Source organism: Saccopteryx leptura, chromosome 11, assembly GCF_036850995.1.
Source record: "Saccopteryx leptura isolate mSacLep1 chromosome 11, mSacLep1_pri_phased_curated, whole genome shotgun sequence".
In the NCBI taxonomy this organism is placed as follows: Eukaryota; Metazoa; Chordata; class Mammalia; order Chiroptera; family Emballonuridae; genus Saccopteryx; species Saccopteryx leptura.
This window is the reverse complement of record NC_089513.1, coordinates 43,295,485-43,320,688: the sequence shown is the minus strand read 5'-3', so window position 1 is coordinate 43,320,688 and position 25,204 is coordinate 43,295,485. Positions and strand designations below refer to the sequence as shown.

The 25,204-nt window shown below is 49.6% G+C and overlaps 1 protein-coding gene across 2 annotated transcripts in view; it reads left to right on the top strand.

The window, feature by feature from the left end:
* LOC136382842 (UDP-N-acetylglucosamine transporter TMEM241) overlaps positions 1-25,204 on the top strand; it is a 101,967-nt gene that overhangs the window by 47,849 nt on the left and 28,914 nt on the right. For both annotated transcript variants that reach the window (XM_066352200.1, XM_066352201.1), the window contains 6 exons: positions 3,612-3,663; positions 6,077-6,125; positions 6,896-6,941; positions 12,922-12,957; positions 14,365-14,399; positions 24,227-24,296. In XM_066352200.1, the coding sequence (XP_066208297.1) occupies positions 3,612-3,663; positions 6,077-6,125; positions 6,896-6,941; positions 12,922-12,957; positions 14,365-14,399; positions 24,227-24,296 (288 nt within the window). The remainder of the gene's footprint in view (positions 1-3,611; positions 3,664-6,076; positions 6,126-6,895; positions 6,942-12,921; positions 12,958-14,364; positions 14,400-24,226; positions 24,297-25,204) is intronic.

The following is a 25,204-nucleotide window of genomic DNA, read 5'->3' as shown; positions in this document are numbered from 1 at the left end:
TCCTGTGGTAGAAAGAGCATTGGCCTGTGAGTGCAGGGATCGGGGTTGTGACCCTGGGCCACAGCACAGTGATGGTGGGCAGGAGCCAACACCCTCTGTGCCTCAGTTTCCTTGCTAGACTCTCAGGCAGCTCCCTGTGCCCGGGGTGCTGATTTCAACCTGGACACCTTCCCTGACTGCTTCCTGCGTCCTGTGCAGGAGCTGCGAGCTTTGTCCTGTAGATACAACACCAACAGCGGCGCTTTGATACATGGATTTAGGACTTTTTGTTTTAAATATTTCTGGGCTTTCATCCAGTCTCTTTCTTTGACTTTATTACAGGCTGCTACTTGGCAAAAAAAGAAACATCAGGACTTATCCTCTTCTTTAAAAGATTAACAGGTGTTAAAGGAAGGCATTAAAGCCCCTAATACCTGATATACTCAGGTATTGCTCAAAGCCAAGGTTGGTGGAAACCAGGGGCTGTCTCACACCTGGCTGTCCCCATCTCCCCTCAACCCCAAGGGTTTATCTGTTTGAGGGGGTCTCTAATGCTCATTGCCTGTGGATGAGGCAGTGTCCTATTCTACAAAGCCTCTACTGCAGGAAGACACCAAACCCATTAGGATTCTCCTCTTTTTCCCCCTAAAACCTTCCTGCTCCTGTGCAGTCCCAGAAAACCTCTGACAACTTCCTTCCACGCATCCCACCCTTTGTCTCTGAGCCCTTCGGCAGCCTGGTGCCTTGGAGTCTTCCATTTATTTGTAGTGTGTGTGTGTGTGTGTGTGTGTGTGTGTGTGTGTGTGCACGCGCACCTTGAAAGTTGGTAGGCTGGAAAGGAGAACCTTCCTGTCCCTCAGGACGTCCCATGTTGTCCTGACCTTCCCAAGGTCGTGAAGTCCCCATTCTGAGGACTCTCCCATACCAGTCCTCCTGCCTCGGGCCCAGCCAGCCATGCTAGTCTGTTGGGTATACAACTACACATGATGACAACAGAGGGGACTGTTGGAGTGTGGGGCTGTGGAAAGAATTGATTAACATCACTACTGTCAGTGTCCTGGGGTTATAACTATCAGGTTGTTGTGGATGACATATATATGTACATACAAAATATAGACTTGTATATGTATGTAGAATATATTGGTATGAGATGTCATATGACAAAGTCCCCTAAAAGTAACAAAGCTGTATTCTCTGCTTCTGATCCTTTGCTGTTTGCTGGCTAATGGAATGCTCAGTCCTGAATGGCCCCACACCGCACTGTAGAATGGGAAGTAGGGGAGATAATATGTGACAATTTGGGCTTTGTGTTTTCTGGTGCCTTCTCTTATGTGGAGAGAATGGGGAAAGTGAGAGGGCAAGATCTTTTGCTGTAGAAAACCTAGAAGAGGTGTACTGAAAACCAATGATCGCTCCAAAAGGTAGCTCTAAATTGCCTTTCCAATGAACGAGGGCAGCTTTCTGAAAATATCTGTGATTAGCAGTGTTACTTTTTTTGTGCAGAAATTTTAAAAAATTTATTATGAAAATTTCTAAACATATATATAAAAGTAGACAGAATAGGCCCTGGCTGGTTGCCTCAGTGGCAGAGCATTGGCCCAGAGTGTGGAAGTCTGGGGCTCGATTCCCTGTCAGGGCACACAGGAGAGGAACCGTCTGCTTCTTCACCCCTCCCCCTTCTCTCTCTCTAACTCCCCCCCCCTCTCCTGCAGCAATGGTTCGAATGGTTAGAGCAAGTTGGTCCCAGGTGCTGAGGATGACTCCATGGCCTCGCCTTAGGCACTGAAATAGCTCAGTTGCTGAGCAACAGAGCAGTGGCCCCAGATGGGCAGAGTATTGCCTGGTTGGGGGCTTGCTGGGTGGATCCTGGTCAGGGTGCATGATGGAGTCTATCCCTCTGCCTCCCCGCCTTTCACTTAATAATAATAAAAAAGTAGACAGAATAGTACAGTGATGCCCTGTATGCCCATCACCAGCTTCAACAGTTCTCAGCTATGCTCTGCCCAGGGCCTCCTCACTTCAGCAAATCGTAGGCCCCATAGCATTTCATCTGTCAATATCTTAGTATGCATAAGAGATTTTCCTAATAAAACCTTTTATTGGGGAAAAAGTTTAAACCTGCAGAAAAGTTGCAAGAATATTATAAGGCACTTACATATACCTTTTACTTAGATTCACCCATCAATAATATTTTTTACATTTGCTTTCTCTGTCATTGTATACAGGTATATATATATATATATATATATATATATATATATATATATATATATATGTATATATATATATATATCACATAGATTATATATAATATATAATCATTCTTACTTTAATTTTTCTCTGAACCATTTGAGAATAAGTTGCAGAGATCATGACCCTACCCCTAAATATTTTAAAGTGTATCTCCTAAAAATAACAATTTCTTGTATAAACAGTGCAGTTATCAAATTTAGAAAATAAGTATTATCCGGTGTTGAGTCCATGTTCAAATTTGGCCAGTTGTCCCAGTGTGGTCTTTTCTAGTAATCTCTTCCCCCAAAGATGTGTCTCTTGCTCGTTCTTTCATCTGGAACAGCTCCTCTGCCTTTCATTATCTTTCATTGCCTTGGCATTTTGAAGAGCATAAGCCCACTTCTTTGGGGACTGTCCCTGAAATTTGAATTTGTCTCAATGTTTCCTCATGATTAAGCTCAGGTTTTGCATATTTGGGAGGGATGTCACATGAGTGACATTATGTCAGATCAGGAAACACGTGATGTAAATCTGTCTGATTATTGGAGGCATGAGTTTGATCATTTGGTTAAAGTGATGCATGGAAGAGCCTAAGGTGCTTTCCGTGATGTTTCTTTCCTTTTTGTAAGTGGCATAATTGTAGACTGAATTTCCAGTTTTCCACTAGTGTCTTTTTGGGGATCCGTAGTTTTAAGAATTCTCTTTTTTACTACGTATTGCACAGGCACACTGATTTTCTCGAGTGAGCCAGCTTGGGTTTTGCAAATGTCCTGCAAGTGCTTGTCCCTGGGAAAGTGGCTGGGTGTCCATTCAGTGGAGCACACAGTTGAAAACTGCTTAAGTAGTGAGGCTCTCAGAGGGTGAACAGGGGACCTGGGCTCGGTCTCGTGGGGTCTTTGCCTCACCTATGCTCCAGTTGATGTATTTCAGCCTCTATGCTATCTGGGAAATTCCTTGATGTTGAAAAGTGAAGCTGGTCTGGCCAGTTGGCTCAGTGGTAGTGTGTCGGCCCAGTGTGTGGATATCCGAGGTTTGATTCCTGGTCAGGGCACACAGGAGAAGCGCCCATCTGCTTCTCCACCCCTCCCCCCCCCCCTCTCTCTTTCTCTCTCTCTCTCTCTTCCCCTCCCACAGCCATGGCTAGATTAGAGTGAATTGCTCCTGGGCACTGAGAATGGCTCCATGGACTCGCCTCAGCTGCTAAGAAAGCTCAGTTGCTGAGCAATGGAGCAGCGGCTCCAGATGGACATAGTATTGCCCTGTAGGGGCTTGCGGGGTGGATCCCAGTCAGAGCGCTAGCAGAAGTCTGTCTCTGCCTCCCTGCCTCTCACTTAATTAAAAAAAAAAGAAAAGAACGAAAAAGAAAAGTGAAGCTACTTGTTTTATTCCCCTGTCCACAGTGCCTTCTTCCTCCTTGCCGCTGCAGGATGCCTCCCCTTCAATGACTCCCAGGTAAGTTCAGGTAAACACATTTTGCCTTCCGAGTATCTTTTACTATCAGAAGCTTGTGTATATGAGCAGAATTTCCTAGTCCTTTCTTTTAGAATCAGAATAACCTGGCCTATGCAAAGGCATTAACACTTTCAGACTGGGGACCTTTTGGACACGCCAGTGCTTTTCCTCTGGCCCTTACTTTCTCCCCGAGGCTGAGAAGTGTGGTCTGCAGAGTTCTGGTCTCCAGGTGCTGTGGTGAGTGCCGTCTGCCCTCTGCGTGTTCTTGAAGAACCTGAGAGCCAGTACCCAGTGCCCCAGCCTCATGCATTGAATCACAGTTGGATTTTTCTTCTTGTCCAAGGTCCTCATCTGCAGAGTGATTTTCACTTGCTTATCTGTTTTTCTTTATTAGGCACTGAGGACCCACCCTCACTCCCAGTAGTCATTCCATTGCCTGGTCTTTTTTCATTCTTTTCTCCCCCAGCACTTATTAAGTCTCCATTAAGTGTCAGGCACTGAGCCAGGCTCTGGGGGCACAAAGAAAAATTGTCCTCACCCAGACAGAAATCGGAGTCTAGTTAGAGCAAAGGGGAGGAGGACAGACGATGAATAGACAATTATAGCACAGGGAGGAGGCCAGGGCTCTGTCCCAGGAGGGACGGGACGCTGTGAGGCACCTAGGAAGACAGGGCAACCTGGGAAATAGAAAAGCTAACAATTACGGGGAGCCTGCTGTGTGCCCTGCGCCGTTCCAGTGCTTCATGTGCCTAATTTAAAATCTCACAGCAATCCCACAAGGGATTATTATTACCTCGATTTCATAGCTAAAGAATAATGCAGCCTGAAAGGTTACCAACTAATGACTAAGTGGGATTTTAGAGTTTAACCCAGATCTTTCTGATGCTAGAGCCAGGTCCTGCTTGCTGCACCTAAATCTGGAAGGATGAGAAAGAATAAGCCAGGAAAAGAAAGCAGGTACAGGCAGAGTTCTGGAGGTGTCCTGAGTATGCCAGGGTTCAGCTTTATTGAGCACCTACTATGTATGTATGTATTTGCTTCTATGCTAACTCCTGGCTTCCTGAAATTTACAGTCAAGTGGGGTTGAGACAGAGGCAGGTAATAAGTGAAACAGTGTGCAATGAGATAAACCCCTGCGGAGACGAGGAAGGGAAGGTGACTAGGGGCTGAGCTGGTGGGGGAAGCGTTCGTGCTTGGGCAAGTGCAAGTTCTCTTTCTCTGGAGAGGGGGCAGTAGATGGCCCTGGATGGGTTGACAAGGTCTTGTCATAGAGACCCTTGAGTGTCATGAGTTTGGATTTTATCCCGAAGTCACTGGAGGACTGTTGAATGATTTTAAGCAATAGGTGACATCCTCAGATCAGCCTTTTATAGACCGAGGGTGGGGACAAGACGAGGACTGGGGAGAGGGGTGCTGGGAGCAGGGAGCACGTTAGGAAGATGTCATAGACACCTGGATGAGAAGTGAGAGGAGGGACTGGCTCAAGGCTCCAGAGTCCCGTCCTGGCTCCCTTGCTTGGCCCTGCGCATCGACACTTAGCGTTTCTCATTGTCACGCTGGTTTGTTTGTTGGTACCTATAGCCATGTTTTTTTGGTTTATTATTATTATTATTAATTTTAATGGGGTGGCATTGATAAATCAGGGTACATATGTTCAGAGAAAACATCTCCAGGTTATTTTGACATTTGATTATGTTGTATACCAGGGGTCCCCAAACTACGGCCCGTGGGCCGCATCCGGCCCCCTGAGGCCATTTATCCGGCCCCCACCGCACTTCCGGTAGGGGCATCTCTTTCATTGGTGGTCAGTGAGAGGAGCACATTGACCATCCCATTAGCCAAAAGCAGGCCCATAGTTCCCACTGAAATACTGGACAGTTTGTTGATTTAAATTTACTTGTTCTTTATTTTAAATATTGTATTTGTTCCCGTTTTGTTTTTTTAGTTTAAAATAAGATATGTGCAGTGTGCATAGGGATTTATTCATAGTTTTTTTTATAGTCCGGCCCTCCAACGGTCTGAGGGACAGTGAACTGGCCCCCTGTGTAAAAAGTTTGGAGACCCCTGTTGTATACCCATCACCCAAAGTCAAATTGTCTTCCGTCACCTTCTATCTGGTTTTCTTTGTGCCCCTCCCCTCCCCCCTCTCTTCCCCACTCCTCTCAGTAACCACCACCCTCTTGTCCATGTCTCTGAGTCTCATCTTTATGTCCCACCTATGTATGGAATCATATAGTTCTTAATTTTTTCTGATTTACTTATTTCATTCAGTATAATGTTATCAAGGTCCATCCATGTTGTTGTAAATGATCCGATGTCATCATTTCTTATGGCTGAGTAGTATTCCATAGTATATATGTACCAAAGCTTTTTAATCCACTTATAGCCATGTTTTTAATGTCCTGTGTTACAGTTTGATCCAGATGGATATTTCTGGGCTGTAATTCACTTAACCTGCGTGGGTAAGTTTTAAAAGCATGCTTAATTAAATAATTAAGGCTTATTAATTAGACCTTATTATACATTCACTTTTTAGTGACTTTAGACAATAAGAAGATTAAATACAGGTGTTGAGGTTAAAATTAAACGGACGTTCTCTGGTTTTATTTTCCTGTTTTGGAGTTTTCTTCAACTGTTCCTTTTCCAATGTAGTCTCCTCTTTTTCGTGGGAAACACTAATGCTCTCCACACCAGCTCCCGTTCTGCAAGCTCACGTCTACTTGTGGGATGCTGGTTGGTTTTCTCTAAAGATGGTGGGAAGAGATCCAGAAGTTTGTGCCAAAGACATTCTCGTCAGTATACAAAACTTAAATAACTAGGTGTTTTAAATAAAAGGACCATCTGACTATATTTCAAATTCTGTGTTTAGTGTTTCCTGTCCTTAGGCCCAGGGGGAAGAGCAGTGCCCTGACTTTGTTAAACACTGTTCAGAAATCCAGTGCGTTTCTCCTGCACACGAAGCAAAAGCAACCAGCAGCTTCCTGTTAATCCTTCAGTTGGTCAAGAGCCTTCCCCGCCCAGCACTCTCCATACCGACCACATTATCACCGGGATTACGCAGTTAGCATCCTGGAAACTCTCCCAAGTGTTGTCGGTTGTCCCCCGTGGGCACGGGGGACCCTCCTAGGGAAGAGAGGCTCTTCTCCATGTGGATTTGGTGCTTCCCGGGAAGTGCGGGCAGCCGCTCACACACAACGCCCCGTCCCAGTGACACGTGTTGCTTTATTTTCAGGGGTGTATAAGATACTACAGAAGTCCCAGAAACCCAGTGCATTAAGGTAAACTTTTAAAGTTCAGTGAGTGGTTGTTTGGTTAAGGAAAAGGGTAGCCCCGTGGTGCTGGGAGCTGCTCCTGCTCAGACAGAGACTCTGCAGGTCTGGGTTGCAGTGGGACAGCGGGCTCGAGCCCCGAGGCCCTTTCTCTGGTGTTTGAGCCATTGCAGTCCAGGTCCCCCAGGACCTGAAACATGCCAACCGTCAGCGAGGACGTATGAGGAACAGGGAGGTCTCTGTGCTCTTCCTTCAGGGGCAGTCGTTCAGATGACGTTTTCAGTAAAATTATGTGAACAGCTGCTTTGGAGCCCGTTTCCTCCTCCAGCTCGGGGCACAAGTCTCTTCTCCTGGTTTCCCCAGGCCCTTCTACTTGGCTTGGTTCAGACCCAGCAGAGTCCCCTGTCAGTAGCTCTGTGCTCGGGTAAAATGAGGCCTTTGTTGTGGGCAGTCAATGGACCAGCCTCGGCGAATGTTAATGAAGGAGAGATTCCGGCCTCGGTTGGGCTGGAGCAAGGCAGTCAGAGCCCCAGCCCAGCCGTCTGGAGCAGTGCAGTCAGAGCCCAGCCCAGCCGTCTGGAGCAAGGCAGTCAGAGCCCCCGCCCAGCCCAGCCGTCTGGAGCAAGGCAGTCAGAGCCCCAGCCCAGCCCAGCCGTCTGGAGCAGTGCAGTCAGAGCCCCAGCCCAGCCGTCTGGAGCAAGGCAGTCAGAGCCCAGCCCAGCCGTCTGGAGCAGTGCAGTCAGAGCCCCAGCCCAGCCGTCTGGAGCAGTGCAGTCAGAGCCCAGCCCAGCCGTCTGGAGCAGTGCAGTCAGAGCCCCAGCCCAGCCGTCTGGAGCAGTGCAGTCAGAGCCCCAGCCCAGCCGTCTGGAGCAAGGCAGTCAGAGCCCAGCCCAGCCGTCTGGAGCAGTGCAGTCAGAGCCCCAGCCCAGCCGTCTGGAGCAATGCAGTCAGAGCCCCAGCCCAGCCGTCTGGAGCAGTGCAGTCAGAGCCCCAGCCCAGCCCCAGCCCAGCCGTCTGGAGCAGTGCAGTCAGAGCCCCAGCCCAGCCGTCTGGAGCAAGGCAGTCAGAGCCCCAGCCCAGCCGTCTGGAGCAGTGCAGTCAGAGCCCCAGCCCAGCCGTCTGGAGCAGTGCAGTCAGAGCCCCAGCCCAGCCGTCTGGAGCAGTGCAGTCAGAGCCCCAGCCCAGCCGTCTGGAGCAGTGCAGTCAGAGCCCCCGCCCAGCCCAGCCGTCTGGAGCAAGGCAGTCAGAGCCCCCGCCCAGCCCAGCCGTCTGGAGCAAGGCAGTCAGAGCCCCAGCCCAGCCCAGCCGTCTGGAGCAGTGCAGTCAGAGCCCCAGCCCAGCCGTCTGGAGCAAGGCAGTCAGAGCCCAGCCCAGCCGTCTGGAGCAGTGCAGTCAGAGCCCCAGCCCAGCCGTCTGGAGCAGTGCAGTCAGAGCCCCAGCCCAGCCCAGCCGTCTGGAGCAAGGCAGTCAGAGCCCCAGCCCAGCCGTCTGGAGCAGTGCAGTCAGAGCCCCAGCCCAGCCGTCTGGAGCAAGGCAGTCAGAGCCCAGCCCAGCCGTCTGGAGCAGTGCAGTCAGAGCCCCAGCCCAGCCGTCTGGAGCAATGCAGTCAGAGCCCCAGCCCAGCCGTCTGGAGCAGTGCAGTCAGAGCCCCAGCCCAGCCCCAGCCCAGCCGTCTGGAGCAGTGCAGTCAGAGCCCCAGCCCAGCCGTCTGGAGCAAGGCAGTCAGAGCCCCAGCCCAGCCGTCTGGAGCAGTGCAGTCAGAGCCCCAGCCCAGCCGTCTGGAGCAGTGCAGTCAGAGCCCCAGCCCAGCCGTCTGGAGCAATGCAGTCAGAGCCCCAGCCCAGCCGTCTGGAGCAATGCAGTCAGAGCCCCAGCCCAGCCCAGCCGTCTGGAGCAGTGCAGTCAGAGCCCCAGCCCAGCCGTCTGGAGCAATGCAGTCAGAGCCCCAGCCCAGCCGTCTGGAGCAGTGCAGTCAGAGCCCCAGCCCAGCCGTCTGGAGCAATGCAGTCAGACCCCAGCCCAGCCGTCTGGAGCGATGCAGTCAGAGCCCAGCCCAGCCGTCTGGAGCAGTGTAGTCAGAGCCCCCAGCCCAGCCGTCTGGAGCAGTGCAGTCAGAGCCCCAGCCCAGCCGTCTGGAGCAGTGTAGTCAGAGCCCCCAGCCCAGCCGTCTGGAGCAGTGCAGTCAGAGCCCCAGCCCAGCCGTCTGGAGCAGTGCAGTCAGAGCCCCAGCCCAGCCGTCTGGAGCAGTGCAGTCAGAGCCCCAGCCCAGCCTGGAGCAGTGCAGTCAGAGCCCCAGCCCAGCCGTCTGGAGCAATGCAGTCAGAGCCCCAGCCCAGCCTGGAGCAATGCAGTCAGAGCCCCCAGCCCAGCCGTCTGGAGCAGTGCAGTCAGAGCCCCAGCCCAGCCGTCTGGAGCAGTGCAGTCAGAGCCCCAGCCCAGCCGTCTGGAGCAGTGCAGTCAGAGCCCCCAGCCCAGCCGTCTGGAGCAGTGCAGTCAGAGCCCCAGCCCAGCCCAGCCGTCTGGAGCAATGCAGTCAGAGCCCCAGCCCAGCCGTCTGGAGCAATGCAGTCAGAGCCCCAGCCCAGCCGGCTGGAGCAGTGCAGTCAGAGCCCCCAGCCCAGCCGTCTGGAGCAGTGCAGTCAGAGCCCCAGCCCAGCCGGCTGGAGCAGTGCAGTCAGAGCCCCAGCCCAGCCGTCTGGAGCAGTGCAGTCAGAGCCCCAGCCCAGCTGTCTGGAGCAGTGCAGTCAGAGCCCAGCCCAGCCGGCTGGAGCAAGGCAGTCAGAGCCCCAGCCCAGCCGTCTGGAGCAATGCAGTCAGAGCCCCAGCCCAGCCGTCTGGAGCAAGGCAGTCAGAGCCCCAGCCCAGCCGGCTGGAGCAGTGCAGTCAGAGCCCCAGCCCAGCCGTCTGGAGCAGTGCAGTCAGAGCCCCAGCCCAGCCGTCTGGAGCAAGGCAGTCAGAGCCCCAGCCCAGCCGTCTGGAGCAAGGCAGTCAGAGCCCCAGCCCAGCCGTCTGGAGCAAGGCAGTCAGAGCCCCAGCCCAGCCGTCTGGAGCAGTGCAGTCAGAGCCCCAGCCCAGCCTGGAGCAGTGCAGTCAGAGCCCCAGCCCAGCCCAGCCGTCTGGAGCAGTGCAGTCAGAGCCCCCAGCCCAGCCTGGAGCAGTGCAGTCAGAGCCCCAGCCCAGCCCAGCCGTCTGGAGCAGTGCAGTCAGAGCCCCCAGCCCAGCCGTCTGGAGCAGTGCAGTCAGAGCCCCAGCCCAGCCGTCTGGAGCAGTGCAGTCAGAGCCCCAGCCCAGCCCAGCCGTCTGGAGCAGTGCAGTCAGAGCCCCAGCCCAGCCGTCTGGAGCAGTGCAGTCAGAGCCCCCAGCCCAGCCGTCTGGAGCAGTGCAGTCAGAGCCCCAGCCCAGCCCAGCCGTCTGGAGCAGTGCAGTCAGAGCCCCAGCCCAGCCGTCTGGAGCAAGGCAGTCAGAGCCCCAGCCCAGCCGTCTGGGGCAGTGCAGTCAGAGCCCCAGCCCAGCCGTCTGGAGCAAGGCAGTCAGAGCCCCAGCCCAGCCGTCTGGAGCAGTGCAGTCAGAGCCCCAGCCCAGCCCAGCCGTCTGGAGCAGTGCAGTCAGAGCCCCCAGCCCAGCCTGGAGCAGTGCAGTCAGAGCCCCAGCCCAGCCCAGCCGTCTGGAGCAGTGCAGTCAGAGCCCCCAGCCCAGCCGTCTGGAGCAGTGCAGTCAGAGCCCCAGCCCAGCCGTCTGGAGCAGTGCAGTCAGAGCCCCAGCCCAGCCCAGCCGTCTGGAGCAGTGCAGTCAGAGCCCCAGCCCAGCCGTCTGGAGCAGTGCAGTCAGAGCCCCCAGCCCAGCCGTCTGGAGCAGTGCAGTCAGAGCCCCAGCCCAGCTGTCTGGAGCAGTGCAGTCAGAGCCCCAGCCCAGCCCAGCCGTCTGGAGCAATGCAGTCAGAGCCCCAGCCCAGCCTGGAGCAATGCAGTCAGAGCCCCCAGCCCAGCCGTCTGGAGCAGTGCAGTCAGAGCCCCAGCCCAGCCGTCTGGAGCAGTGCAGTCAGAGCCCCAGCCCAGCCGTCTGGAGCAGTGCAGTCAGAGCCCCAGCCCAGCCCAGCCGTCTGGAGCAGTGCAGTCAGAGCCCCAGCCCAGCCGTCTGGAGCAGTGCAGTCAGAGCCCCCAGCCCAGCCGTCTGGAGCAGTGCAGTCAGAGCCCCAGCCCAGCTGTCTGGAGCAGTGCAGTCAGAGCCCCAGCCCAGCCCAGCCGTCTGGAGCAATGCAGTCAGAGCCCCAGCCCAGCCTGGAGCAATGCAGTCAGAGCCCCCAGCCCAGCCGTCTGGAGCAGTGCAGTCAGAGCCCCAGCCCAGCCCAGCCGTCTGGAGCAGTGCAGTCAGAGCCCCAGCCCAGCCGTCTGGAGCAGTGCAGTCAGAGCCCCAGCCCAGCCGTCTGGAGCAAGGCAGTCAGAGCCCCAGCCCAGCCGTCTGGGGCAGTGCAGTCAGAGCCCCAGCCCAGCCCAGCCGTCTGGAGCAGTGCAGTCAGAGCCCCAGCCCAGCCGTCTGGAGCAGTGCAGTCAGAGCCCCAGCCCAGCCGTCTGGAGCAGTGCAGTCAGAGCCCCAGCCCAGCCGTCTGGAGCAAGGCAGTCAGAGCCCCAGCCCAGCCGTCTGGGGCAGTGCAGTCAGAGCCCCAGCCCAGCCGTCTGGAGCAAGGCAGTCAGAGCCCCAGCCCAGCCGTCTGGGGCAGTGCAGTCAGAGCCCCAGCCCAGCCCAGCCGTCTGGAGCAGTGCAGTCAGAGCCCCAGCCCAGCCGTCTGGAGCAGTGCAGTCAGAGCCCCAGCCCAGCCGTCTGGAGCAGTGCAGTCAGAGCCCCAGCCCAGCCGTCTGGAGCAGTGCAGTCAGAGCCCCAGCCCAGCCGTCTGGAGCAAGGCAGTCAGAGCCCCAGCCCAGCCGTCTGGGGCAGTGCAGTCAGAGCCCCAGCCCAGCCGTCTGGAGCAAGGCAGTCAGAGCCCCAGCCCAGCTGTCTGGAGCAGTGCAGTCAGAGCCCCAGCCCAGCCCAGCCGTCTGGAGCAATGCAGTCAGAGCCCCAGCCCAGCCCAGCCGTCTGGAGCAGTGCAGTCAGAGCCCCAGCCCAGCCGTCTGGAGCAAGGCAGTCAGAGCCCCAGCCCAGCCGTCTGGAGCAGTGCAGTCAGAGCCCCAGCCCAGCCGTCTGGAGCAAGGCAGTCAGAGCCCCAGCCCAGCCCTCTGGCTTCGGGCCCTCAGAGCCGCCCTGGAGGCTGAGGAGGCCAGGTCTGCAGGGATGGCTCCTGCCACTTCGGGTCTCCAGAGCACCTTTTGTTCTTTTAATAAAGTGTTTCTGGAGCAAAAAGAAAAAAGAAAGAAAAAAGGGTTTCCAGATAAAATACAAATACCTAGTTAAATCTGAATTTTAGACGAGTAGTGAATTTTTTTTTTTTAAGTGTAAGTATGTATCATATAATATTTGGAGCATACTTATACTAAAACATTACTCTTTATTTGAAATTCTGATTTATTTGGGTGTCCTGTATTTTTATTTGTCAAATCTAGTAGCCGTAGAAGCTAGTCCATTGGTCTCAGATAGTTGACACTCCTTTAAAGTGACAAATGGACACATAAGAAATAATCAGCTGCACGTGAAGATGTGTGTGACCATACTAAACTAGGAAGTACCGTTTTATTTCACTTAATTATTTTAAAGTGTATTTTTATTAGGGTGTCACTAGTTAACGTAATTATACAGATTTCGGGTGCCCAGCTCTACAACACGTCTCTGTGCCCTGCACTGTGCATTCATCTCCCCAGGAAGTGCTACTTTACAAAGGTGCCAGGAACCAGCTTTGAGTATGAAGTGCTCTTCCATACTGTTTATTGGTAATTTATAAATGTAGTAACTTATGCATAGATATAATTTATTAACACAAGGTAATGACAACTTTGTGTATGTAAAATGCTTTTCTACTTTACGTTTTATCTTTTCTTTTTTCCCTCTTATTCCCTAGTGACATTGACCAGCAGTATTTAAACTACATATTCAGGTAAAATATGATTTACATTTTCAAAGAGTAACTCATAGACTCCTAGAGCTAGTGGATTTTACTTTCCCAATAATATTTTGAGTTGGGGATTCTGAGCCAGGGTTGCCTTCCAGGGAGGCAAGCTAAGTCATTTGTGAGGGACCAGAAGCTGAGAAAACCAAAATTGCAGTCCTGCCCTCAGACAAGACAAGGTCCTCTGTCTGCCCCACACTCCGCAAGACTGTCTCTCTCCCCACGGGGGTGGTCTGTAAGGCTAAAGGAACATTTCCCCCCGAGCCTGCAACTTCCCTTCCAGCCTGGGCCCTGGAATTCCCTACCCACGTGCTCCAGAGCTTGACTCTAGCGCCTCCCTGGGTCTGTCTTCCCAACTCATCCCTAGACCCAGTGGTGTCCAAGGACAGGCTGTTAGTGGGAGGGGTGTGGGGGAGGGTGGACCTACAGGCTCTTTGAGAGATTTAGGTAATTTATAAGGAATGAATATTATGGGATGTGTGGCTAGGACCCTTTCCTTTTACTACAAGTAGACACTAGTCTTTCCTCATCTATTAAATAGAAAATTACCATAATGTTCTTTGTTTATACCCCACTTTTCTTCTTTCTTTTTTCTTTTTTTTTTTCTTTCTTTGTGAGAGGTGGGGAGGCAGGGACAGACTCCCGCATGTGCCCCAATCAGAATCCACCCAGCAAGGCTGCTAGGGGGCGATGCTCTGCCCATCTGGGGCCCTTGCTCCATTGCAACCAGAGCCATTTTTTAGTACCTGAAGCGGAGGCCATGGAGCCATCCTCAGTGCCCAGGGCCAACTCGTTCCAGTCAAGCCATGACTGCAGGAGGGGGAGAGAGAGAGGAGAAGTGAGAGAGGGAGGGATGGAGAAGCAGATGGGCATTTCTCCTGTGTGCCCTGGCTGGGAATCAAACCAGGGACATCCACACGCCTGGCAGATGCTCTACCACTGAGCCAACTGGCCCGGGACGGATATTTTTGTGGGCTGGCTTCTTGGACCTTCAGCTTACCTTCTACGCAGTTAATTTTATGGCAAAATCAGACTTAGCTCACGTTTAACAGTTAGCTTTTAGAGCACAGCCTATTTATAATTTAGTCTGCTTTTGTTTAGCTTACAAAGACTCTTTGTCGATGAGGTGAGCACGATAATAATTGGCGGCATGGCTGACCCTCAGAGTGCAGCTTGGGTCCTTAGTCTGCACAGGGCAGAGTCAACCCTCTGGCCCAAACCTGAAGCACTTCAAGAGATTCTCACTCTCTCACTGAGGAGCGAAATTTCGGCAGAGTGAGACCTTTTGATGCAGATCATTTGCTTTTAGGACAGTGTCACTATTTCCAAGTGGAATGGTGGGGAATGAGGCGTGTTCTCAGTGCCTTCCTCACTGCTCTGCTGTTTCCTTTCCAGTGTGGTGCTCCTGGCGTCTGCATCTCATCCCACAGGTAACCAACCGTCACTGGTTCGTGTGTTTGTTTTACAATGCAGTGCCCTGACCCTGGCTCTCTCTCGGAGGGACATTTTGTAAGAGGATGTAGTTGCCTCCCAGGATATCAGTGATCCACAAACTTAAAACTGTTTCTCACAACCCGTTATTGAGCTGTTGTCCACGGATTTATTCGTGTCCCTTCCTGAGTGTTGTGTACGTTTTCATCCGGTGCGATCTCAGAGGCGCGGGCGGGTAGCACATCCGCCGGGTGGACGAGTGCTCGTGTTGTCCTCTCCTGGCTCCGTCTCTAAGCATCCAGAATTGCTCTTCAGTTCTAGTGCTAACGGGTTTGGTGAAAAAGTTCAAATTCACCTTATTTCTAACCGACGTCCTTTTAACGTTCTTTATCATCTGTTATTATTTCATTCGTATACTTCTAGATTAAAGAAGTTAAGTATTAAAAGTTACCTTTATTCTATTGCTGCATTAATTGCTTTATAGTTGTTTTTCAGATTCAGGATTTACTCACAATAATGCTATTCTGCTGTGCTTTTTTACTTCGAAAGGTTTTTGATGTTGGTGCCAAAGATAAAGCAATAATAATCTGTGTTTGGTATGGCTAAAAATACATGTTTTATGGGCCACACTCCTTAAACTCATGCTTATTGACCATTTTCGATGGATAGGGTGTTTGCCAAGCCCTTGGGGGGTCTCAGTTCTCTTATCTGTAGAATGAAAAAGGTGGACTGGATTCTTTCTAAATAATCTCATACTGTGCCCAAAACAGTGACACCTTCATGTCAGTGTATTTAGCTGCTTCACACACTATTTGAGCTGGTGTCCTTAGGGAACTGTTGGTAGTGACTCAGGTAATGTTTCTAGATTGTGTATGACACAATTGAACGCGTGTCCCATCAGGATGACCTGAATTACCTTTTTCCCTCCATGCATCATTCCACACTTACCCACACAGAAGCACGTGCATTTTCTGCCCACTCCCACAGCCTGGTGTTGCCTCACAACTGTGACGTTTGCTCTGGACTGCCCTTTCCATGATCATTTGTTGAAAGCCCATCCTTTGTAAAGAAATCATACAAAACCATGGTGTTATCCCTGAAGACTCTGCTCACCCATAGTGCTGGTTGCCCGCCCTTCAGTCATGCCTCCTGTCATTCCTGCGTGCAGCCAGGAGGTTGCCCCCAACCCGTACTTCAGACCTTGCTGGGCATCCTCCCCACTTGAAATGTGCTTTAGTCAAAGGCCTTTGGACATTTCTGTTTGTTGGTTCTCCTTGGTTGACATGTTCATTTACTCCCTGAGTGATTTCTAGTGGGTTTGGTGAATAATTGTCACCTAAAGAAATCATTCTGCCTTTTGGCTAAGAAGCTATGCTGGTCATTGGGTTGCACTCATGAATATCAGAGCTGAAAGGAATCTTAGTGATGTTCCAAGATGCCACCACATTTTACACATGAGGAACCTGAAGCCCAGAGGAGGCGAGGTGACTAAGGTATTGTGGAGGAGGTGATGGCAGAGGGGGACTAGAGTTTAGGTCTGTCTCCTGACCCTCTGTCCAGGATTTTCTTTTTTAATGCTTCCATTTTAGTGATCTTACACTTACTTTGATTACAAAGTCTCCCAGGTGAGTGAATACTTTTGTCTGATGTCCCTAATTTCTTTCTGGGGCTACTCTTGGTTTGGAGACCGTTTTCCTCACCAGTTGCCAAGCACAGTGACTGCTAGTGGTCATGTATACAGTTAGGGCAGCACTCCCACATTTTACCTTGAGTTATTGCTAAACTTTTAGGTCAAAACTGGACTACCTTGGGCAGTTAGTTACCTTCTGGAACACCAAGTGGTCAGCAGCCCAAATGGGCTTTGGTTTCTTTTGGAGGTGATGAGAATGTTCTGGAATTAGGTTGTGGTGACGGTTATACAACTCTGTGAATACATACTAACAACTACTGAGCTGTAGACTTTAAAAGGTGAATTTTATGCTGTATGAATTATTTATTTATTATTTTTTACAGGGACAGAGAGAGAGAGTCAGAGAGAGAGAGAGAGAGATAGGGACAGATAGACAGGAACGGAGAGAGATGAGAAGCAACAATCATCAGTTTTTCGTTGGGACTCCTTAGTTGTTCATTGATTGCTTTCTCATATGTGCCTTGACCACGGGCCTTCAGTAGACCGAGTAACCCCTTGCTCGAGCCAGCGACCTTGGGTCCAAGCTGGTGAGCTTTTTTTGGCTCAAGCCAGATAAGCCCGCGCTCAAGCTGGCAACCTTGGGTCTCGAACCTGGGTCCTTCCACATCCCAGTCCGACGCTCTACTCACTGCGCCACCACTTGGTCAGGCTGTATGAATTATATCTCAACAAAATAAAATGTATTAAGGGATAAAAAAGGAAATCTATTTTATTTGAGAACCTGTTTGGAGCTCAGTTATGCCTCAAAAGGATATTTGCAAGGATTAATGTTTCTCCAGATTATATTTTAAGTTAAAAAAAAGAAGGCGCATTAGGCATCAGACGCTCATTTCCCGTTCCTTCCCCTGCAGGCTCCAGTGCGTTGTTTGATGAATGACTGAGGGTGGGTCTGTGGTGGGAAGCTCGGGGAGTTGCAAAACCTGTGGGCTTCATCAGAGAGAGGCAGGGGTGCTTCCCGGGAAGGGCTCCTGGCTGGGTCTGGTTTGGTGCAGTTTTCAGGAAGCTGAGGTGATATCTTTGAAGAGGCCAGATATAGAAAGTTGGCTTCTGTGAAGGTTTGCTGGCCTGATGAGACTGGCCTTGACTCTGGTATCAGTAGCAGAGGTGACCTTGGCCTACCTTGCTGTATGTGGCTGAGGTGTCCCTGCGAAGTCCTTGCGAGCCTGAGTAACCGTCACAGCAGGGCTCTGGCAGAGGTCCTGGAGAAGGTAGGTGGAGGTTACGTACAAACCAGTGGCAGCTTTCCTGAGGAGTCCGAGACGTCCATTAGTACCAGTGCCAAGTTCAGTATCTAAATCATGAGCATCCTCCACTTAGTATTATGTGTATTAGGTAACATGAAGGCACTCTTTTTATCAAAGTGCTCTGTATGGTAACCATGATCAGCTTTGTTGGTTTCCTAGAACTTTTACAGATTGTGTGTCAAGGTATCTTAAACACACGTGTGTCCATTTGTCCTTTCACCTCCTGTCACGGGAGAACCATTGACCTGAAACCTTGGTATGTTGGGGTTGGTCCTTGAATGCCTGCTTGGATGAAGATTGTTGAGTAACAAAACAGTCTTGACTAGCGTAGGGAATCTACTTGGGAAATCTACATGAAAAGAGGCTGTCCCTGATTTAAAAAAAAAAAAAAAATATATATATATATATATATATAATTGACATTTAACATTGTATTCATTATAGGTATACAATATAATGATATATATATGTATATATATATGGTGAAATGATCACCACCATGTTCAGTTAATTAACATCTGTCACCACACATAACTACAGTATTTTTTTCTTATGAGAACTTTTGAGATCTACTGTCTCAGCAACTTTCAAATATGCAGTACATTATTGTACTATAGTCACCATGCTGTACATTAGACCTTCAGGACTTATTTATCTAATAACTGCAAGTATACCTTTGACTGCTTTCAGCCATGTCACCCACCCACCACCCCACCTCCAGTAGTCACCAGTTTGTTCTCTGTCTCTATGAGTTCAGGGTTTGTTTTGTTTTTAGATTTACATATGAGTGAGCTCATACAGTATTTGTCTTTCTCTGCCTGATTTAATTTGCTTACCATAAGTCCCTCAAGGTCCATCCATATTGTCACAAATGGTAGGATTTCCTTTTTTTTATGCTAAATATTCCACTGTAAATATGCCACATTTTCTTTATCCATCAATGGACATTTAGGTTGTTTCCATATCTTGGCTGATGTAAAGAAGACTATCCACGTTTGTTTTTAAAGGTTTTATTCATTGATTTTACAGAGAGAGAAAGAGGGTAAGAGTGAGAAGTTATCAACTCATAGTTGCTTCACTTTAGTTGTTCATTGCTTGCTTATTGCTTGTCATGTGTGCCTTGACCAGGCAAGCTCAGGGTTTCAAACCAGTGACCTCAGCATTCCAGGTCGATGCTCCATTCACTGTGCCACCACAGGCCAGGTGAGACTATCCAGGTTTGAATTAGCTTTAATTTTTAGAAACCCGCTGGGCCACCACATGCAGTTATGGTCCTGCCCTCTGAATTTGCCAGAAAGCATCCAGGAATAGTGAAGAGCTTGTGTTTGTTATTAGAGTGATAACTAAGGCAGATAGATATTAAGGTAGAAGTTTGGTATGAGCATTGATGGGCGTTCAGCATCTAGATCAGGGGTTCCCAAACTACGGCCCAAGGGCCACATGCAACCCCCTGAGGCCATTTATCCGGCCCCCGTTGCACTTCCGGAAGGGGCACCTCTTTCATTGATGGTCAGTGAGAGGAGCATAGTTCCCATTGAAATACTGGTCAGTTTGTTGATTTAAATTTACTTGTTCTTTATTTTAAATATTGTATTTGTTCCCGTTTTGTTTTTTTACTTTAAAATAAGATATGTGCAGTGTGCATAGGGATTTGTTCATAGATTTTTTTATAGTCTGGCCCTCCAACGGTGTGAGGGACAGTGAACTGGCCCCCTGTGTAAAAAGTTTGGGGACCTCTGATCTAGATGACCCCGGTCTCTTCCCAGCATCTAGATGATCCCTGCCCGTGTGGTTAAAGAAAACCCCTGGGAAATCAGTTGTTTGAGTTTTATAAACTCAAGTCAGTTGCCCTAAACTCTTTGATGGATCCTGGTGTTGGTTTCTCATCGGAGCATACAGTTGACTACAAAGTTTAAGCAAATAAAACAGGTGAAGAAAATTTTCCTTCTCGAAAAGTATGCAAGGACTGCTGTGATTGGGCAGCTCCAGTTCCTGCCCACTGGTTTACTTTCTCATTGGACCCATGGGTAACCCCATTTTTAAGATAGAACAGCACTTTGTTTCTTCCCACTTGCTCATTACTCTTTCTGTCTAGTGCCCGCAGCCAGCATCTTCCCCACACCTGCACCAGAGAAGACGTAGTAAGAGTCAAGACCCATAGGTACAGTCTCTTTTTCAAGGATCTGCTAATAATTTTTTACCTTTTTTTTTTTTTAGCACATGTGAGAGAGAGAAAGAGAGAGACAGACAGGGACAGACAGGGACAGACAGACAGAAAGGGAGAGAGATGAAAAGATCAATTCTTTGTTGAGGCACCTTAGTTCATTGTTTGCTTTCTAATATGTGCCTTGACCAGGGGTTTTAGCCAAGCCAGTGTCCCCGTGCTCAAACCAGCAACCTTTTGCTCAAGCCAGCAACTTTGGGCTCAAGCCAGCGACCTTGGGTTCAAGCCAGCAACCATGGGGTCATGATTGACCCCACGCTCAAGCTGGTGACATTGCACTGAAGCTGGTGAGCCCGCACTCAAGCTGGGAACCTCAAGATTTTGAACCTGGGTCCTCAGTGTCCCCAGCAGATACTCTATCCACTGTGCCACTGCCTGGTCAGACAATTTCTGACACTTTAAATGGAGGCTTTATTGTTTTTGTTTTATTCTCACCTCTTCTTTTTTACTTGCATCTTATTTGGTAGCACTTAGAAAATGTTTTAAAATCTATATATAATTTACATATATGAAATGCAGCTATCTTAAATGTACAGCTTGACCAGTTTTGACAAATATATATACCTATGTAACTCATACCCTATCAAAATATAGAACATTTTTTCTCTACAGATTTTCTCACACCCCTTTTTAGTCATTCTCTCCTCACCCACCACCAAAAGTCACTACTGATCTGATTTCTGTTACTATAGAAAAGTTTAGTCTAATCTAGAGCTTCATATAAATGGTCTTACACGGGAAGTGTCCCTTTGTGTCAGGCTCTTTCGTTCAGCATGGTGTTCAGAGATTCACCCAGGTTGTGTGTGTATCACTGGTCTATTCCCTTTTATTGCCGAGTAGTGTGCCATTGTGTGAGCATACCGCCTTTTAACCACTCACCTTTTGATGCTCGCCTGAGCTGTTTCCAGGTTTTTGACTGTTATAATAAAGCTGCCATGGACATTTTTATATCAGTCTTTTTGTGGACTTCTGTTTTCCTGCCTCTTGGATAAATACTCAGGAGTAGAATTTCTGGGTCTTAGAGTGTGTGTGTATTTATATATATATAACTTTTAAAGAAAATGCCAGTTTTCTAAAGTACGGTCCCATTTTACAGTCCCACCCAGAAATGAATGGGAGTTTCAGTTGCTCCACATCCTCACCGACAGTTGTCAGTCTTACTGCAGCTGTTCTAGGGGGTGGATCCTGGTCTCAGCAGTGCTTCTGACTGAGCTGAGCCTCTCACTCGCTCATGAGTAACTAGAAAGGTAAGCTTTCTTGGAGGTGCAGATGATGCAGCTTAGGTTACAGCCTTTGGGGCACATGGGACATAACGGCAGAGATCAGGTTGTTCTCCAAGTCCTAGGCGCAGGCTCTGCCATTTTTCCCATCAGGACCTGGGTTTCCGTCTTAGTGGGTAGAATCTATGTCCTCCCTCTAATTTCTCAACCTCATGTGTCATGCAGAGGCTCCAAGAGTCTGGGAACCTTGCTTCCCCTCAGACTGTTTTAAGCAGTAATAGAGAAGAGAAATTCTTCCCGTGTTTGAAAGTTGGCCCCTCTCCTGTGATGGTCAAGAGGAAGAATCTCAAGGCACCAGAAGAGCAGGGAGAACCATAGGTCTGACCCAGCAATGACCTTGTTACCTGGTGTGTCCATTGCTCATGTGTGAGATAAAGAAAGCAGCACTGGTCACTTCTGGGAACTGACCTTCCGTTCTCCTGCCAGTTCTGAGGGCTAACTGTGGTGAGAGGAAATTTTCTTGATATTCAAATACCAATTAGGCTTGAATGTGGTAAGATCGTGCCACACTTTCACCAGGGCAATTTCATGCTCTGTGATCTTCAGAGAAAGGAGTTTCACTCCCTTGCTCAGAGAGCCAGCAGAATTTTAACCAGACCCAGACTTTATTGCATCAGCTACATGTTAATGCCACAAAACGTGTTTACAACTCTTGAGCCACTTAATTGGTGCTTCAGTTGTGCATTCTGCACTGGATGGTGCAGGGGTTTTTTCTGAGCTTCTTTACAAAGTTTTTAGGCTCCTGGATCTAGTCCTCATGTGGTTGAGGTCAGCCAGCCACACACTGCAACAGCCTCAGGGCTGTTTGTAGCACAGTCACCACCCTCGGCTGTTTAGAGGTTGGGGTGCACTCTGTCCATCTAAGAGCGCTACTTTAGTCAAAGAGAAGGCAGGCTGAAGGCGTCAGAGGGCAAGCATTTGGGTCAATTTCAGATTGAGGACTAGCATATCAACTAGAAGGTATTTAGAACATTCCGTCCAAAGGAAGCAAGAGGGGGTTAAGTCTGTCAGATACTCTCAGTTCATAGTGGTTATTGTGTGGCCCGGACGGTTTTCACACAGTGGATGCAAATGATGAGTAAGGTAGTCCCTGTCCCAAGGACTGATAGTTTTAGAAGGACAGCAGGCATGAGGTCAGCTTAGTGCCATGTAAGAAATGTATGGAAATTTTAGAAATGGCTCAGAGAGTGAGCTGTTCTCTCTCTCAATAATTTACAGGATCAGTGTTCAGGATTTGGGTGAGGGATTTAATATAACTGGTGAATTCCCGAGGATAGTGACTTTATTTTTGTATCCTCTTCCCTGTCTATCTCTGACCCCTCTACAGCCTGGGTTGGGCTGGAAAGGTTACCAAAGCACCCCGAGTCTAGTTCACCTCTCGATGATAGGCTGGGCGCTGGGAAGAGGCAGTGCCCAGGGAATCTCGAGGTTCTGTGTTTAATATTATCTCCTTCTCTGCCTCCCTCACGATCACACTGACTGGCTGCAGTTTCTCTCACACTGAGAGGGAAACTGGGAAAGAGCCAGGAGCTGACAGCTGCCATGGAGACACAGCACATCCTCCACAGACATCCCTCCCCCAGCTGAGCAGGGCTCCGGTGCCCTCTCGGCCCGGGTGCTCTGGGTCACCTCGGTGCTCTCACTTCTTTGGGGAAAGGGACTTCAGATGATGGTCTGAGCCTGATGATGTCATTTACAAAGTCCCTCCACCAATATAGGTCCCAAGTGTATGATAAAGGTACTCAGTGGAGGCCCTGGCTGGTTGGCTCAGCAGTAGAGCATCCACCCAGTGTGTGGAAGTCCCAACTTTGATTCCTGGTCGGGGCACACAGGAGGAGCGAGTATCTGCTTCTCCACCCCTCCCCCTTCCACTTTTCTTTCTCTTTCTCTTCTCCTCCTGAAGCCATGGCTCGATTGGTTCAAGCATGTCAGCCGTGGGTGCTGAGATGGTTCTATGGAGCCTCCGCCTCAGGCACTAAAAATAGCTTGGTTGCCAGCAGCCCTAGACAGGGGTTGCCAGGTGGATCCTGGCTGGGGCTCATGCAGGAGTCTGTCTTTGTATCTCCCCTAATCGCACTTAAAATAAAATAAAAAAGGTACTCAGTGGAATCATGGCCCATTGGTACAGAGACCAAGAACTCTGAACTTCTTACTGGGGTGCACAAAACCCACATCCCATGAGACCCTTTCCTTTTAGTTAAGCACACACATATGCATAAAAGGAACAAAACAATAGTCATAATAAAAAATAAAAAAAAGAAAACAACTCTCCAGAGAAATGGAATTCAGACCTTTCTTTCCCAATACTAGATGGCTGAATCACTTGAAATTATTAGGTCTCTCAGGAAGTGTAGCATACTATTGTGTTGTTTGTCCTGAAACTCTTGATGAGTAAGAGTGATGGTGAAGGAAATGATGTGTGTACACCCCACTGTGCACCTGCCATGTGGTGCCCACTCGGAAAAATGGCCCTTCTTGCTGCAGTCCATCCAGAACTGAGAGGCAGGCCGAGGCCAGGGGCCTGGAGCGCCTGCCTCTGCCTGCGCCTCAGAAATCCCAGGTCTGGAAGGATTAAGCTATCTGCTGTGGAAATGCTTAATTCCTCTTCTCGGGACATTTTTGGAAGGCTTTTTGCTTTTTTAATCTCCTGACTTCTTGTTTGTGACCAAGTTCAAATTCCAGAGAGAGAAGCAGCCAATACGTGTGATTATTTCCTCTTGCACCAAGTGGAACTAAAAGAATGAACTTACTTCACTAGAAATAAATGTGCCCTTTGGACCTTAAGCTAAGATGAGTATGCACGGTCAGTCTGGCCCCGGCACCGTTCACGCAGTAGTTAGCACAAAAATGACAAAGGATGTCAGAGGCACACAGCCTTTTTCTAGATGTAAGGCAGAAAAGAATAGAAGAATCTTTTGAGAAAAGGACTGTTTTTGTCCTGTGCTCCACCTCAGGCAGGATGGCTGCCTGGCAGAGAGGAAAGGTCCCAGGGTTGCGAGGGACGGTTCACACTGGGCTCCGCAGTTGCAGAGTTGTGCAATCTTAGGCAAGTCTCTTAGCTTTTCTGACCTCTGGTTAAAATGTGGGTAATGAAACTTCATGGGGTTGTTGTAAGGACTGAAAGAGATTAATGTACATAAAGCTTTTTTAGCATGGGGCCCTGCCCCGGACAGACTCTCACTAAATGGGCATTATATTATTATATTATTATTATTATTATAAGAAAAAGCCAGTAACATAGAAACCCTGGGAATGCCAGCATGAATTCAGTGCTGGGCAGCTCAGTGCTCAGAGGGTTCACTGTGCTAGAGACCCTTGCGCTGCGTTGCTGGGACATTGTAGGGCCCCGGACATGTGGCCTTGGTCTCACCCTTGCTCTGCCCCTCAGGTGATCTCCTCGGAGTCCTGGACTTCCCGTTCCTGTATTTCTACAGATTCCATGGCAGCTGCTGGGCCAGGTAATCTCAACTAGTAAAACCCTCGCACTATGAATTTATGTCCCTGTACTACTAGCTGTGTCTTCATTTCGGTGAAGTCCAGGGTCGGTGCCATGATCCAAGTGAGTGGCAGAGAGGTGGCGGGTGCAGGCGTGAGAGCAGCTCCCTGGGCCGACAGCGGTTGCTCTGAACACCCGCAGGGACTCAGGGCTGGCCTGGGACCTTTGAGGAGCCCTGTCCTGCAGCAGTTTTTAGGCCATAGCAGTGGTTTTCAAATTTGCTGAAGACCTAGGATTTCCTGATTTTTTTTTTTCTCCACCAGCAGTTCTTAAACAGAATTTCAGTATATAGTATTGACCAAACTGATTGAGTTCAAGGGAAGATTTGGGTCCACAATCCTAACCTTCTCAACTCTACCTTGGCCTCCCTCTTGCTCCTGAAGGGTAACCTCCCAAAAAACCCTCAACTGAACCCCCAAGACTATGAGAAACAGATTTTGGAAAGCATTGACTAAGAGATGCCTGGACAACAAGGCGATCTTTATTATTGACCTTGGCAAGTATGCAGGGATGTAGACCGATTAAATGGGCAGAATTGGATACATAGAAGTTTATAGCCATCCTAGTTCCCTTTCTTCTCTTTGCTTGACTTTATTACGCGCAGAAGCTGAAAGGTGTCTGTGGACAGCCCACAGCATGTATTCTGATATCGTGGTAAAACCACACTTGGGTTGAATTCCAGCCTTGCTGCTTCCTAATTGTGTGATCTGTGGTTAAGTGTTCCTAGATCTCTCAAGCCTTCATTTAGTTCTCTCATCTATAAACTGGAAAAATAGTAGCAATGCAGTGTGACTGTGTGTATTGAATAAGGTACATATTTAAAGCCCTGAGCATTCGCCTAGCCCAATAAATGATGGCCATTTTATTACC